Source organism: Adiantum capillus-veneris, chromosome 12 (assembly GCF_014529385.1).
Source record: "Adiantum capillus-veneris isolate H3 chromosome 12, ASM1452938v2, whole genome shotgun sequence".
Taxonomy (NCBI): Eukaryota; Viridiplantae; Streptophyta; class Polypodiopsida; order Polypodiales; family Pteridaceae; genus Adiantum; species Adiantum capillus-veneris.
Genome location: NC_140942.1, coordinates 70441205 through 70454884, shown reverse-complemented (window position 1 = coordinate 70454884; position 13680 = coordinate 70441205). Strand labels below are relative to the sequence as shown.

At 40.2% G+C, this 13680-nt stretch overlaps 1 protein-coding gene across 2 annotated transcripts; it reads right to left on the bottom strand.

The window, feature by feature from the left end:
- Positions 1 to 1721: 1721 nt before the first annotated feature.
- LOC147445904 (putative L-type lectin-domain containing receptor kinase S.7) lies at positions 1722 to 4494 on the bottom strand. 2 transcript variants are annotated; one of them, XM_086526126.1, is made up of 2 exons: positions 2426 to 4494; positions 1722 to 2268 (listed from the first exon to the last, which is right to left on the bottom strand). In XM_086526126.1, exons 1-2 carry the CDS (start codon positions 4134 to 4136, stop codon positions 2000 to 2002), a joined length of 1980 nt encoding a protein of 659 aa, XP_086382252.1. In that variant the 5' UTR covers positions 4137 to 4494; the 3' UTR covers positions 1722 to 1999. The 2 variants fall into 2 exon arrangements, with proteins under 2 accessions (XP_086382252.1, XP_086382251.1); XM_086526125.1 differs by having other exon boundaries at positions 1722 to 4494.
- Between the last annotated feature and the right edge of the window lie 9186 nt (positions 4495 to 13680).

The following is a 13680-nucleotide window of genomic DNA, read 5'->3' as shown; positions in this document are numbered from 1 at the left end:
TGGACTGTCCATAGGAGCTAGCTTAGTTGGTTGAATCTTTGTTCTTCCGTGACCCGGATCATGGGTTCAAAGGCGGCCAAGCGACCATGTGTGCCCATAAAGACGTTCGTATCGATTTGCACAGGTCGTCTGGGATTTGCGAAAAAAAAAAAAAAAGATGGGTGGTGCGGACTGCCCCCAATTTACAAGCCTACCCAGATATACTTTTCGCCCAGTATTTACAAGCCTATAAGGTCCATTTGAAGCTGCCCGTGGAGATAGTGAGGATAGCATAACTCGATTACCGAGGGCGCGGACTGGTACCTACATATAAGGATGATTCTTGATGGTGAGAAAAGCAGGGGAGTCGGGACTCGGGACGAGTTTACAAAAGCGGGGTTGAAGAGGCCTGACCTTGAGCACTGACTTCTCGACAGTCAATTATGCCTCATATGAGAACAGAATGATGGCCATAGTAGTTAAAAACTTAAAGCTCCATACTACCTTTTGACCCTCAATGCTGTAGGCCTTTAGCACGCCACAAGGCTGACAAGGAGACCATAATTCTGTCTCATAAAGGCCTCGGACCGAGTAAAGCAACCCCAGAGCTTGAGAATGTCCTAAACATTGCTGGAACTGTTTGATGATACACAAGAAGTTTTGGACAGATTCTCACAATAATCCCACATTATGACTTAACTCAACATCATGAGCTTCTGTGAGGGAGGCACGGCATACCTAGCTAGGTACGATTGGGGGCAGCCGATCGTCGGCCTGGTAGGGGACCGGCGGTCTCCTGTCCCCCAATCGTACCTAGCTAGGTATGCGGTGCCTCCCGAGCATAAGCTCATGATGTTATGCATTATATGAAAAACACGGAAAAAGGCTCCCTTTTCCTACATGAGAAAATTTCTAAATCTTCTTGTGTATATATTAGCCATCCTATGACCCTTTGCAATGTTTTGGCCGCAGGCTTAGGAACATGGCAAAGCACGCGCATTCCTTTGCTGAAAGAATTCAAGTCCAGCATTCCATTGGCTTGTGGTAGTGTAACGTATAAGGCCAATATGGGTGTTAGGTGTGCAAAGCTCAGCATTCTTGTGATTTTGACTCCTATGTTAGTGTGCATGGAGCTTGTACTAGAATCTTGTTTACTTTTAATGGCTCTACCCGTTAGATCAATCCTTTACCACCATCATTGTAGACATCAAGTAGGCTTTGTGGACTATCATTTTGCTAAAAACCATGAGAGCAATCCCCCGACCACCATCAACTTCGAGTCAAGGTAGCTTTGTTGAAGCTCACTTTGCTAGCTTTCAACCTAGCTTCTATGGAAAATATGTAAGCTAGGTTTTGTGGAAACTAATCAAGATTAGTCAATTAATAGCCTATGTTTTATGCAACTGTAGACAGGGTGCTGTATCGCTGTAACGAACATGTGCAATAAACTATGTTTTATTTCAAGAGAGCAGTTGATGGTATATTGATCCTTGGTGAAGTATAAGTGGAAAATTCTGTAGTAGCAAGAAACATGGCTACCATACATCCACTTCATCGGTATATTATCAACACTCATCTTTTGATAAAAATATCGAGTAACAAAAAATTCTGTGCTGACAATTCTACAATGCTTGTATTTACATCCTTGTGCAGAGAATCATCAACATAGCAATACCACCAGACACGACTATTTTACAATTGTTGACCTCAACAGATGAATCAAAAGAGTAGGACAACACTATGTTACAACGCTATGACGGTCACAGAAATGGTGCCAATCTCCAAATTGAACCCGAGGGCCAGCACCACAGAAGCAAAATGCAAGTGAGAAAAGGCACCAAGCTTTACACAGAGTAAAAATGGTATTATTCATGTAGCAAATGGGAGATAATTTCTTGCGAGTAGTAGTGATGTACTCAACAATATACTGACCAAGCATGCAAGTATCCTTCAACAATAGGCATTGTGAATTGGAATTCAGAGCAGCTGAATTTAAAGAAACAAACATAGCTTTGCCCGTTTATTTTCTGTCTCTTCTCCTCCTCAGACAAGGATCAATCTGCAGAAGCAAAAGCCTCAGATGCTGAAGGCCACATCTCATTGGGCAGAGGTGCCCATTCTTTCGATTTTGGCAAAGGCTGTCTGAGGAGAGCATTATCACCATCCAAAGTTTGGCATACTTGTCGCATATTGGGCCGACTGTCCGCTGAAGGATTGCAGCACATGAGAGCAAGCTGTAAAACCCCTTTCCATTGTTGCTCTTCGGGAGCCGACATGGCGATACGTATGCTGGAATCAAGAGCTTCTATCAATTTATTGCTCAAGTGAAGTTTCCATACCCATTCTGCAAGCCTGACCTGATATCGGTCAATAGCAGGGCATCCACAAGCAATTTCCAAAGCAAGCACTCCAAATCCATAAACGTCGGCTTTGTCAGAAAACTTACCTGAGAATACAACTTCCGGTGCGACATATCCAGTGGTCCCTGCTGCTGTCATTGTAATTGCGTCAGACTGATTATGGCTTATAAGCCGTGCAAGACCAAAATCACACAACATGGGCTGAAAGTCATCTGTTAGAAGCACATTAGCAGCCTTGACATCCCTGTGAAGCACACAGTCCCCCAAACCAAAGTGCAAATAATGCAATGCGGAGGCGATCCCTCCAAGTATCCGAAATCTTGTTTCCCTCGGAAGCGTGCCTTGTTCGCTTCCATACAGATAGCGATCCAAGCTCCCTTTGCTCATGTAATTATACACCAATAGTGCCTCCTCGTTCTCATAGCACCATCCTTGCAGTTGTAGCAGATTGCGGTGTCGAGTGTTGCGTATTACTTTAAATTCTGATAAGAACTCAGCCTCCCTCCGATCTTTCTCTAAGTTTCCCTTTAATCTCTTAACTGCTATCATGCTTCCATTGTCAAGAACACCTTTGTACACAAAGCTGTATCCTCCTTCACCAATTTGATTGTCGTTTCTGAAATTGCTGGTCGCTTTCTTGAGTTGTTTGAGAGTGTATAGTGCCACGGACGGGGAATGGTCCATGGAAATTGCTATAGAGCCACTATGCGGGCGAACTGTCCTGTTTCGCGCAAATTTGCTTTTCTTTTCTCTTCTCCAGATGAGGAAGCCAGCACAAGAAGCAATTCCGGCAACTACAATAACACCGACAACTATCAAAGCTGGCTTGAGTACAGATCCAGCACCTTTTGGGTGGTCATCATGAGGATAGTGAATGGTGAAATTCCATGAAAACAGAACATGCCCTTCCATGCCATCTTCACTTGCATTGTTTGTAGCAGAGAACCCAACAAACATAGTGTCATCGAAGACATTAGACAAATTGTATCTGTGAGTGAGGACTGTTGTCGAGGGCCGCTGAGATGTACTAGAGTTGGTCATCCAAACCTCTATCAGATTTGTGGAACTATTGTAGTCAACCCAAGTAGTGAAGGTATAATTGTTATACAAAAAGAGCCTTGGGTAATATGTAGGATTTGTGGAATTGGGGCTGGTATCTGCAACTTCAAGGGATTTTAAAGAGTTAATGTCAATGCCAATGTGACTACCACTCACATCATGCAAGTTGGGCGAGATGTGAGTGTCAAATTCGACTGCAAAGAAGCGTTGCCCATCAGGGGTGGTTGGGCTGACCATGCCAAAGTACCTGCCATAGCTTCTCTCAGGGGCTTTAAAATAATCAGAAATGAAGAAAACCATAACGCTGCCGCATTCCGGATAATCGCGTGTGGTTGTGATCTTGAATGTGAAGCATGTGGAGAAGGATGCCATACCGTATTTAGGAAATTTGAATCTGATGGGATCCTTGTACACCATTTTCCCTATATTTGCCTCGGCGAGTGTTTTGACAGCGATCGGATCGGGATTCAACCAGATAGTACCATTGCTGCCAGGGGCAGCAAGTTGGCCTCCATACCAGGCATCCTGGTGGGCAAAAGTGATATTTGGAAGACTTGGGTTGTCAAAGGAGGGAAAGGAAAAACTTTGAGAAGGGTCGAGGTCCTTGGCTAGATGCAGAGGCATGGCAAACACAAAAAACAGGCCAGTGATAATAATTATGTGCCTTCCATGTCTGATGGGATTATTGGAGGTTTGCCTTGAAGAGAAACTATTCTGCTTGTAGCTTTTCCTACCCATAGTTGTTCAATGCATGTGTTTCTCTAGTTCATTAGATTTTGCAGAAAACCAGCTGCTTGTCTACTTTAATAGATTTGGCGGTAAACCAGCTACGTGCGCGCGCCAGTCTTTGAAAGGGGGGGGGGGGAAATCTTTCTCCTGCTGGATCAAAGAGAGATGCAAGCAAAGAGACCATAGTACAGAGAATGTGGTGACATTAGAAACAAGCTTGCGATGTGGTTCTAAAGTGCATAATAATTCTGCCTTCTGTCAAATACAAACTTTGTTGGGCAGCTCACTTTTCAGGTAGAAAGGGTGTAGTGTAGCCTCCAGTTTAATCCACTGATAGGCTAGCGCCTTGAGCCTTGAGGCTGAGGGGGTTGGGGTTGACTCCACACACAGTTTTTAGGACCTCACTTCACTTGGATCTGACGAGGACTTTCTGTTTTGTTTTGTGCACGTCTTTCCTCAACTTTATATAGCCTTTCTAATCATATATTTATCATTCTAAAGTCTCCTTGGAACTAAGGCCCCTATCACACGAGGGTGGGCCGTAAAATCGAAACTTGGGCGTCCGGCTGGTCACACAGCGCGGACAGACGTTAAGTATTTATTTTTCGAGCTGAACATGTTCCGTGATCTTTGGTTTCCGTGTCGGGTTCAAGTCCTCTGGGTGAATTTTGCGCTGCTTGTTTTGCGGTTGTCCGCCAATGAGGGAAGATGGGCGAGGGGTCTGCTGCGGGAGATTTTGAGGAGATGTGGACGACGTCTTCTTCCAATCATCTTTTGCCCCGTCACCTTCACACACGTCCGGGCGGACATGTATGAGGCCTAAGTGACACCGGGATCTACGGTGAGGCGATTGTGGATCCTAGATTACAAAAACCCTATATTACTTTCGGTGTTGTCGCCTTGCACATGTGTTTTAAGTAAATTAGAGTCTCCATCCTTCAAAAGCACACACAGGGCGAAGTGGTTAAGACAAGATGTGACCAAAACCCACAATCAGCGCACTTGATACAACTCTGAGTCAAAATATAAATAAAACAATTCATCCAAGAGCCAAAGTATTGAAACAAGCAAAGGAGAAATCCTTCTTGAAGAGGATCAAAAGTGAGTAAAACCTAAACATAGTGAGGGAGGGAGCTCTATTTTGGTTTTAAAACATAGATACCAAGTACCATCCATAAAAATGACTTCACCAATTGAAAGCAAGCGAATATTAGCCGGCAATGTTCATATTCTTGCACTTCCAAGAGAGCCACCAACATGAGCCAAGTTGAAAACCTTAGGCCAAGGACAAGGGTGAAGAATCGTGGAAACCAGAAACCACAACACATACTTAAAAAGAGCATCCTTGTTGAGGAAATGAAATCTCATAAAGCTTGAGAAAGCCCACGGAAAAAGCCCATACACGTTGAATCCACTTGCTCAAGAGAGAATTTGTCCACTTGCTAATTAGGTATTATTCTAACATTGCAGCTTAATTATAAGTCACTATATTGTGGATTAACTTTCATCAATGGAATTATAATCAAATTTTTTCCAAAAAAGTGAAGCTTTCCATTAAAAAATTACCTTAAGTGCACATATCCTAAGGTAAAATTACACCAAAGTAATACAACAGAGAATCAACCATAAAGGGTATCATAAAGTCCTAGAGCAATCTAAAGTACAAGATTGCCTCAAATAGGACGGATGAGGCCTAAACGACCTCCTAAGCTTAGAGGTCTTCAAAGCCTTCTCTTTAGCAAACTTCTTAGCAATTTCTACCAAAGAAGGGAAATGTTGCTCGTAAGCTGAATTTATGCCTTCAAAACTATTGTTGATGTCCAAATCAGTGCCTTGAGGATCAGGTGGTAGATCATGCAGAGGTGTCCATAAATATTTGAAGAGGGAAGAGGAACATGAACTTTACGTATATACACAAGCTTTGGAGCCTCTATCCTTCGAGCTCGTCGTCTTCTTTTCTTGCTTCCTTCCTCTTGGATTTCTTTGCTTCACTTCTTTTCTTTACACTAACAACTTCCAATCCGCCATTTGCATGAAGTGCCTGTTGTTCTGATGCATGATACCTTTGATCAGAAATTATCCTCCAACAAGAAAAAATTGCAACAACATACCCCTTCTTGCAAATAAAGCAATGGCCATGAAGACCAATGAAGAATACTCTTCGCAAGATTTCTCCCCCATGGATAGTTAGGAGAGAAATGAATTGCGCAGGATTCTTTGCTAAGGATGTGTAAAGAACCATTTGAATGGAGATTGTGTGATCCTCATCTTTGGGACTCACAACATCACCAACCACAAAGTCCATACATCTCCCAATTTCAGCTACATGTGGAGCATATTTTGAAAGAATACCTGGAAATCTAGTTGTAATTGCAATCCCACCATCAAGTCCATTAAGATCCATCCCATGTGTCCATCTGCGAAAAAACCTTTAGCAAAATGAAAGCCCACAGGGCTTTGTGCTAAGACCACCATAGCTTGATCTGTGGACTTGAACTGCACTCTGAAGAACCTTCTCCTGAGAGGGGAGACATTCACAATATTGAAATAGACATACAATAGTGAAGCCTGAAAGTAGTCCTTCAATAGCCTAGCAGATAAGGCCTAAAAATAGTACTTCAATAGCCTAGCAGAACATATGCTTCCCACCACTTTGCAAGCCGAAGAACAAGACTCCAAGCTCGTAGTAGTAGATTTGTGAATGACGCGTAAAGTGTCAGAAGCAAGATGAATACCAAGTGTAGAAGCAAAAAGAGAGGTTTGGAGGGGCTCTATTGGGTCTCTTGAATTGGTTTCTTGAAGATGAATGCCTACATCGGTTGCATTCTTCTCCTTCATGACCTTCAAACTTTCTATCTCCAAGCAACCAGAAAAAATTGAGGAGGGGAGGGGGGGGGGGGGGGCAATAGGGGGAGCTGCTTCACTTTGCGCAAGAGTTTTTCTCTCCTGGATTTTTTATCATAATCAGTTTTCATCTCTATCCTAACTGATATTATCATTTGGTTGTGATTTCCTTTAAACCATACCCACCCACACACACACACCCCACCCCCCCCCCCCCCCCCCCCCCCCCCCCCCCCCCCCCCGAAAAAAAAAAAGAAAAAGAAAAAAGAAACACACACACACACACACACACACGTAACACACAGACATCTCGACTGACAAGAATGTGTGCACTTACAATGGGCAAGAAAATGTGTTCACATAACTTGGGCAATCGGATTTGTCTCTTTGGAGTAGGGGATTGGAGGAAGATTTTTTAGGGAGCTTTTGAGAAAGCTTTTCTTAAAAGTAGAACAATTGATTATTAAAAGCTTTCTCTATGCTCGTTTTAGTGGATTGGGTCAAAAAGACGAAAAAGCCCTCTCTCTCCTTTACGTAAAACCTACTTAGGACAACCATAGTGTTTAATCGAGCTTACAAAATAGCCAAAATTACACGTAGTACGCAAGAAACAACAAACATACAAGTTTGTACATCCTTTTTCATTGTAAATGATCTGGTTTACAACAACAAGAAAAAGATATCTTTACAAGTATTTGCAAGCAAACAAAACGCATCTATTTATTCACAGAACGTCCAAAGAATGTGTATACAGTGGAAGACACAAATAACATCGTTTACAAAATGTAAGGTATCTTGTTGTTATTCTGCTCTATGGGATGGGCTGGTGGATCCAGTTCCACAATGTTTGGATGCGGCTAAAAGACGCTGCCTTCAGGGAACGCTCGATCCCATCTGCTAGTCTCTTGTCTCACTCACTCTCACAGTCGATGGACTTGCATCTCTAAAACATTTTTTAATCTGCTAGAGACATCCTTATTGCTCTCAAACACTGTCATCATATGGCCCATCTTGCTACCCATTAGGGCCAATGCGCCGCAATCACCCCCGTATTGAATGACAACGTCGTTCTCATTGGTGTGTTGTGCAAGCAACTACCAAAGGAACCAATTCCCACATTACATCCCCCTTATACAACAAATATTTGTCAAAGGATTTAGTAGCAGGACAAAGGAAAACTATACTTAGAGCCAATGAAAGACGGACTATACCTCGCATTGGTGTCCCATCCTCCTCTCGTAATTTTGGGAATTATTCAAGTCCCATTTCTTATAACGTTGTTAAAAAACTTAGTATTTTTGTGTAGTTTGAGCTATCATCTATTCACGGTTACACTCTATGTTTCATATACCCCTTAACACATATCTATAGAGATATGTGTATTTATATACATACTTATATGCATCAACTACAATGACATCAAAAGAATGAGGGAAGCATGGCACTAACTCAATTTGCATTATACTACATTATTCATGTAGAAAAAGTTCTTTGAATCAGTAGCTCAGATTTGAGACATTAACGTTAAAGAATTGGATATATCAACACTCATAAAAAGAATCTACAATAATCAAAAACAAATTTTAGAATTGAAGGGACCTCAAAATAGTGTGGTGTTTAGAAACACCAAGATAAAAAATAAAATCCAATTCACATATATACATGGATCCAATTATTGTACAACTCATCTGAGGAAATGATACTATGTCAAGAGGCTCAATGACTATAAATACATCATTAAAATTTGCGTTTTCTCATGTATTTCTCCAATACGCACAAGGTTTCTCTATCACAAGCTACTTCATTTACCAACATATTGCAAGTATACTCTCGTTTGTCCCTTGCATAGATCCAACCAAGTAACCATGCAGTGATTGTTCTCTCCAAAAAACTTTCAAGCTCTTCATTTGATTGATTCCACATTTTTGGAAAAATCAAGTAGGTTCTGGGCATATTCCACATTACATTGTAAAGGGCCTCGTCAAAAATTAAGGTATTATTTCCATCTAGATCATGAAAAATTCTCCATGCTACATCCAAGTTCTTGTGGTATACAAATCGATATCCAATTAGAAGATCTGTCTTTTGGCATGCTGCATGTCCTGCAATTTTTGATGGTGTTGTGGAAAGCATAACTCAAGAATACGACGAGTCCTTTGTAATCTATTAGTGCTCCAAATCCACACCTCAAACCATTGCATGAAAAAAATCAAGGAAAGTGAATTCATCTTTGCGAATAAAATGCCACACATTTGTACTCTCTTCAACGAGATGCATATGTTTTTCCCAATCTGGGCATACATCACCATGTTGCATTTCAATGGTCTTAAGTAAAACACCATTGAGTTCAAGGATCAATACTCTTGTTTGTTTCCGTATAGTATCTGAGGATGGTGGAATCAATTTCCTTCTAGGCCTATGAGTCCTCAATGACATGTGCCACCTCAATAGTAAATGCTTTGTACATTTGAAATCAAATTTATATGCTTCAGAATCTCCTGTTCCAAAAAAAAGGCATGATGGTCAATGGAAGAGATATTATTTTCAATCAACACACTGTGCACCAATATTATTTATTTTATCCATGACATATATAGACTTAAACCTTGAGAAGACAACAAAAGAAAATATGTTTCTTCAATACACAGAAGAAATCTTGTACAAAGAGCTCCAACCACAAAGATAAAAGAGAGACTTCTTTTCCAAGGTTGAATAACATCTAGTTGATGAAATATAAAAGTGTACGTATTTGGTTCATGTTCAAATAATTGGACCCAACACATTGTTTTGACCCGAATACTAGAGCTCAACACATTGTTTTGGTCAGAATCTTCTTAACACATTTCCACCACTCTAGATGTATGTGAACATTCCAGGTGATTGAGTCAACGCACACGCCAAGCCCTTACTGGTTTTTTTCTTCCACATGCAATAACAAATATGCTAGATTAGATAAAAATTTGATTTTATTTTTTATATTTTTTGATAAATCTAAAGTGAGTCCTATCCATAAGCTTAAGCAGGCCTTTTGTAGCTTTGATATGTATGCTTTTGCTGCAACTCCGCTAATGAAATGACCATGACCATACCCCAAGCTAGTAGCATAAGCAATAGCATGTTGATCACTCAAATTTTTTGTTTTGTGAGACAATTTTAACAAGTTCAGTTGGTTTGAAGATAATAGTGGCACACCAAACTTGGATGCCAACATAGCTGGATCCTTGCTTAAGCAGTTTACTAATTTCTTGCCTCTACTTTCTTGGAACATAACTTAACTTGTTATTGCACAATGGTACCTGTGAAGATGCACAAGATGAGCTTTCCACTTCGACTGAATTGTTGTCAAGTTCTTCCCTTAGAACTTGGACATTGAACATGCCCCATTCTTCCATAATGTCTTGAAACTTTGTAAATAGGTCATGAACCTTTGTGATTGGAGATTGTCCTAGCCGATTGAGTGAAATAACAGATCGAATGTCATCTGTATTATTTAGATTTAAAAGGTATGGTAGAAGCTCATTGCGAAGAAGATAGTCAGGCCTCCCTTGAAAACTTTCAAGATATAAGCAATTATCATTTGGGTTAATACATCCCTTGAAAGGGCTATCATCAATGAGCAATGTATTCTGTGTACTGCATAAATTCTTGCACTGATACCAAACCCTCAACAAAGGCTTAAACATAGCCTCAACATTAGGCTTATCCGGTCTATACACTTTTCGAAGATTATGGATGTAGCAATATTCTTGTCCCCATACCATAAAGAAATGATATTTTTATGTGCATGCTTTTCAAGAGTGTTCACATAAGTGCAAACATTCTTTTGTAGCATGGTGGACCAAACACCAACATGAAAGTACTGACATATCTCATCCAAAAATTCAAAACAACCCGGGCGAACAACAATTGTGGTGTGACCAAGGTCAATTTTGACACAATCTGTACATGGATGCCTCTTGTCTTCTTTGTTGAGTAAAACTCCGTTAAGATCAAGAATGAGTGCATGTTTCTTCATGCTGATTGCATGAGCAATATTTTCTGCATACGATACAAAATAATGATAACAATTTAAGTTTTTGCACTTATAAATCTCAAAACAAGGGACTATATATTTGCAGCACACAATTGTAAATTGCACACGTTTATTTACGTCTCATACTCCCATACTCATCTATAATGATGTCTCCTAAAAGTGATTGCATTTCTCTATTGATATGGGAAGATTGAAAGACTAGTTTATCTCCATATCTCTCAAAAGAATATAAGCTTCCAAGTGGCCTACGTTTTCGTGCGTCAGGACGTAGCCCGTCAACGTTGATGTCTACTTATGGCACACTGGATCCTTGATTTTGAATGTCAATTTCACCTGCAAAGACAACATAATAGAATTTTGTATTATCTTCCAAAAAGGGCCATATCTATACTAATCACATTGGACAAATAAGTACCTTTGTTTTTCTCTCCAACTTCAATCCCTTGCTCCCTTTTTTGAATGCTTTGGACTTTGTTTGTATTTGGTGTCGCTTTTCCTGTCCCTTTGTCAGTTTTTTCTTGTATGTCCTTGGTTGCAAGAGTCGCTTGGAGCTCTTCATTGGCTTCACCCTTCTTCTCACTACCCTCTGCATCCTCATCTCTTTGAGGCATGTTCACAACAAAATCACTTTGATGCTCTACCACCACCATCTCCTCTTCACTATTCCTAATGTCACTTTCATGAATTTGGGTCTCTCCAATTGTAGGTAGCATGTTCTCGCTCTCTTTAGTCATGTCATTTGAAGTTTTTTGAGAGGTTTGTTCTACAAGATCACTTTTGTGCTCTACAAGATTACCTTTATGAAACTGGGTCTCTCCAACAATGGTGGGTAGCACTTGTGCTTCTTGATATATGTTATCTCCGTCTTCTATTTTGTTATCTTCATCTGAAAGATGAAAAAAACCAAATTTTTACCTATTTAGAAAATAGTCTAGTGGATTTTCAATAACCAGAGAATCCATTTCATTTCCATCATCTAACCCAGACGTTTTATGCTAGAAAGGCTCCATTTAGCACATTAACACAAAAATGCTAACCTAGAATGATACCTAAAACACATTTGAAAGTGAGGCTTAATTTTAAGCTCCGGCCTAAGGCTTAAGTCTCAAAGTTTAGGCTTTTGTTTCAAGCCTAAAACTTAAGTCTCAAAATTTATGCTTATGTTTGAAGTTTAAAATGTAAGTCCTAAGCCCTTTTTAGTCTTCATCATTCACTATGTGAAAACCTTTTATACTATGTGCACTGAAGACCTATTTATAAAACCCCCTATCTATGAATTTTTCAAGGTATCATCCAATTTTCTTCATAATCTATAAGTATTTTGTTATTTATAACATTTTTTTGCTACAATGCTCATGAGACTGGACTCATATGGTAGTGCTACACTAACATACAAAGACAAGGCTCGAACTTAAGTTCGATCCTACAAAATAAATTTCAGTTTCTTGTTATAGATTATGACTCTTTCTCTTTCTTAACATATGTAATCGCTACAATAGGATATGAAATTGTGAGCTTCACTTGGAAGTATTGAGGTAGGATTCTATGACAAGGACTTGGTGGCTTAGAAGGACAACCATTTGCATGCCATTGTGCTCGCACTTGCATAAGTTGGTCAAGAAATGGCTCCTTTTGCATTGACATTGCAACAGATAGATTCGCATCTTTGGAGATTTCACGAGAGATCTTTGGTGGGCAATTGAGAATAATCTTTGATCATCTATATTTGAATTGTTGACGCAATTGAGGGGTAACCTTTGCAACGTTTGCACCTTGCAAACGTTTTGTAGCACTAATGGAGTGTTGTCCAGAGATGATCCAGTAATCAACATTGCAAACATCCTCTTTGGCAAGTTTGTCAAGAGGATGTTTTTTGGAAGGATCACAAGGCATCAAAATTGCTAGTATCTCCTCTTGCTTTGGTTCTTGAATGAAGTTTAAAGTCAAAATCTTGACCCAATCTAGATTTAATCTTCTGTACACATAGTTTGATGGAGTAGGAAAACACCTTGTCACGTCAATGCTAAAGACTTCATTTATTCCAAAAAGGATAGAATCCCTTCTTGATTTCTAAAGAGTTCAGTGCTTTGTTATCTTCGGATGGAGTTTCCATGTCCATCAACTCCTCTTCAGAAACCTCTTTTTCTTCTGCACTCTTTTTCATCTTCCTCTTTTCTAGTTTTTGTCGATCTTCCTCAAGAGTAGAATCATCCTTTGCCTTTATTTTTCTTCTGAGTCCTTGTGCATCTTGCCCTTGTGAACCTTCTTGCTCCTCTAAATTAATGGTGGCAGTGATCTTCTCTACATGTGTTAAAGCGCTTGCATGGGAACCTCTTGATGCTGCAAGTGCACTCCTAACTATGGCTTTCCCTGTCTTCTCCACAACTTTCTTAGGTCGTGCCCCTATTGGTTTCTTTGCAGGTACAATCTTCTTTGGTAAGCTCAAGACTCGCTTTGCATGTTTCACTGTCTTCACTAGGTCTTCCACACAGTCCACACCCGAGTCTTCTTGATTAGTGAAGCTGGAGATCTTCAATCCTAATTTTACAATAGAATTTTCTTTTCCTAGTTTGCTACCATTCATGTCTGCTACATGAAAAGTGCCCAATGATAAGAAAAACTTGTTTGCCTTTGTGGTATATCCAATAGGTAGCACATTACATGCAAAGCATGGCA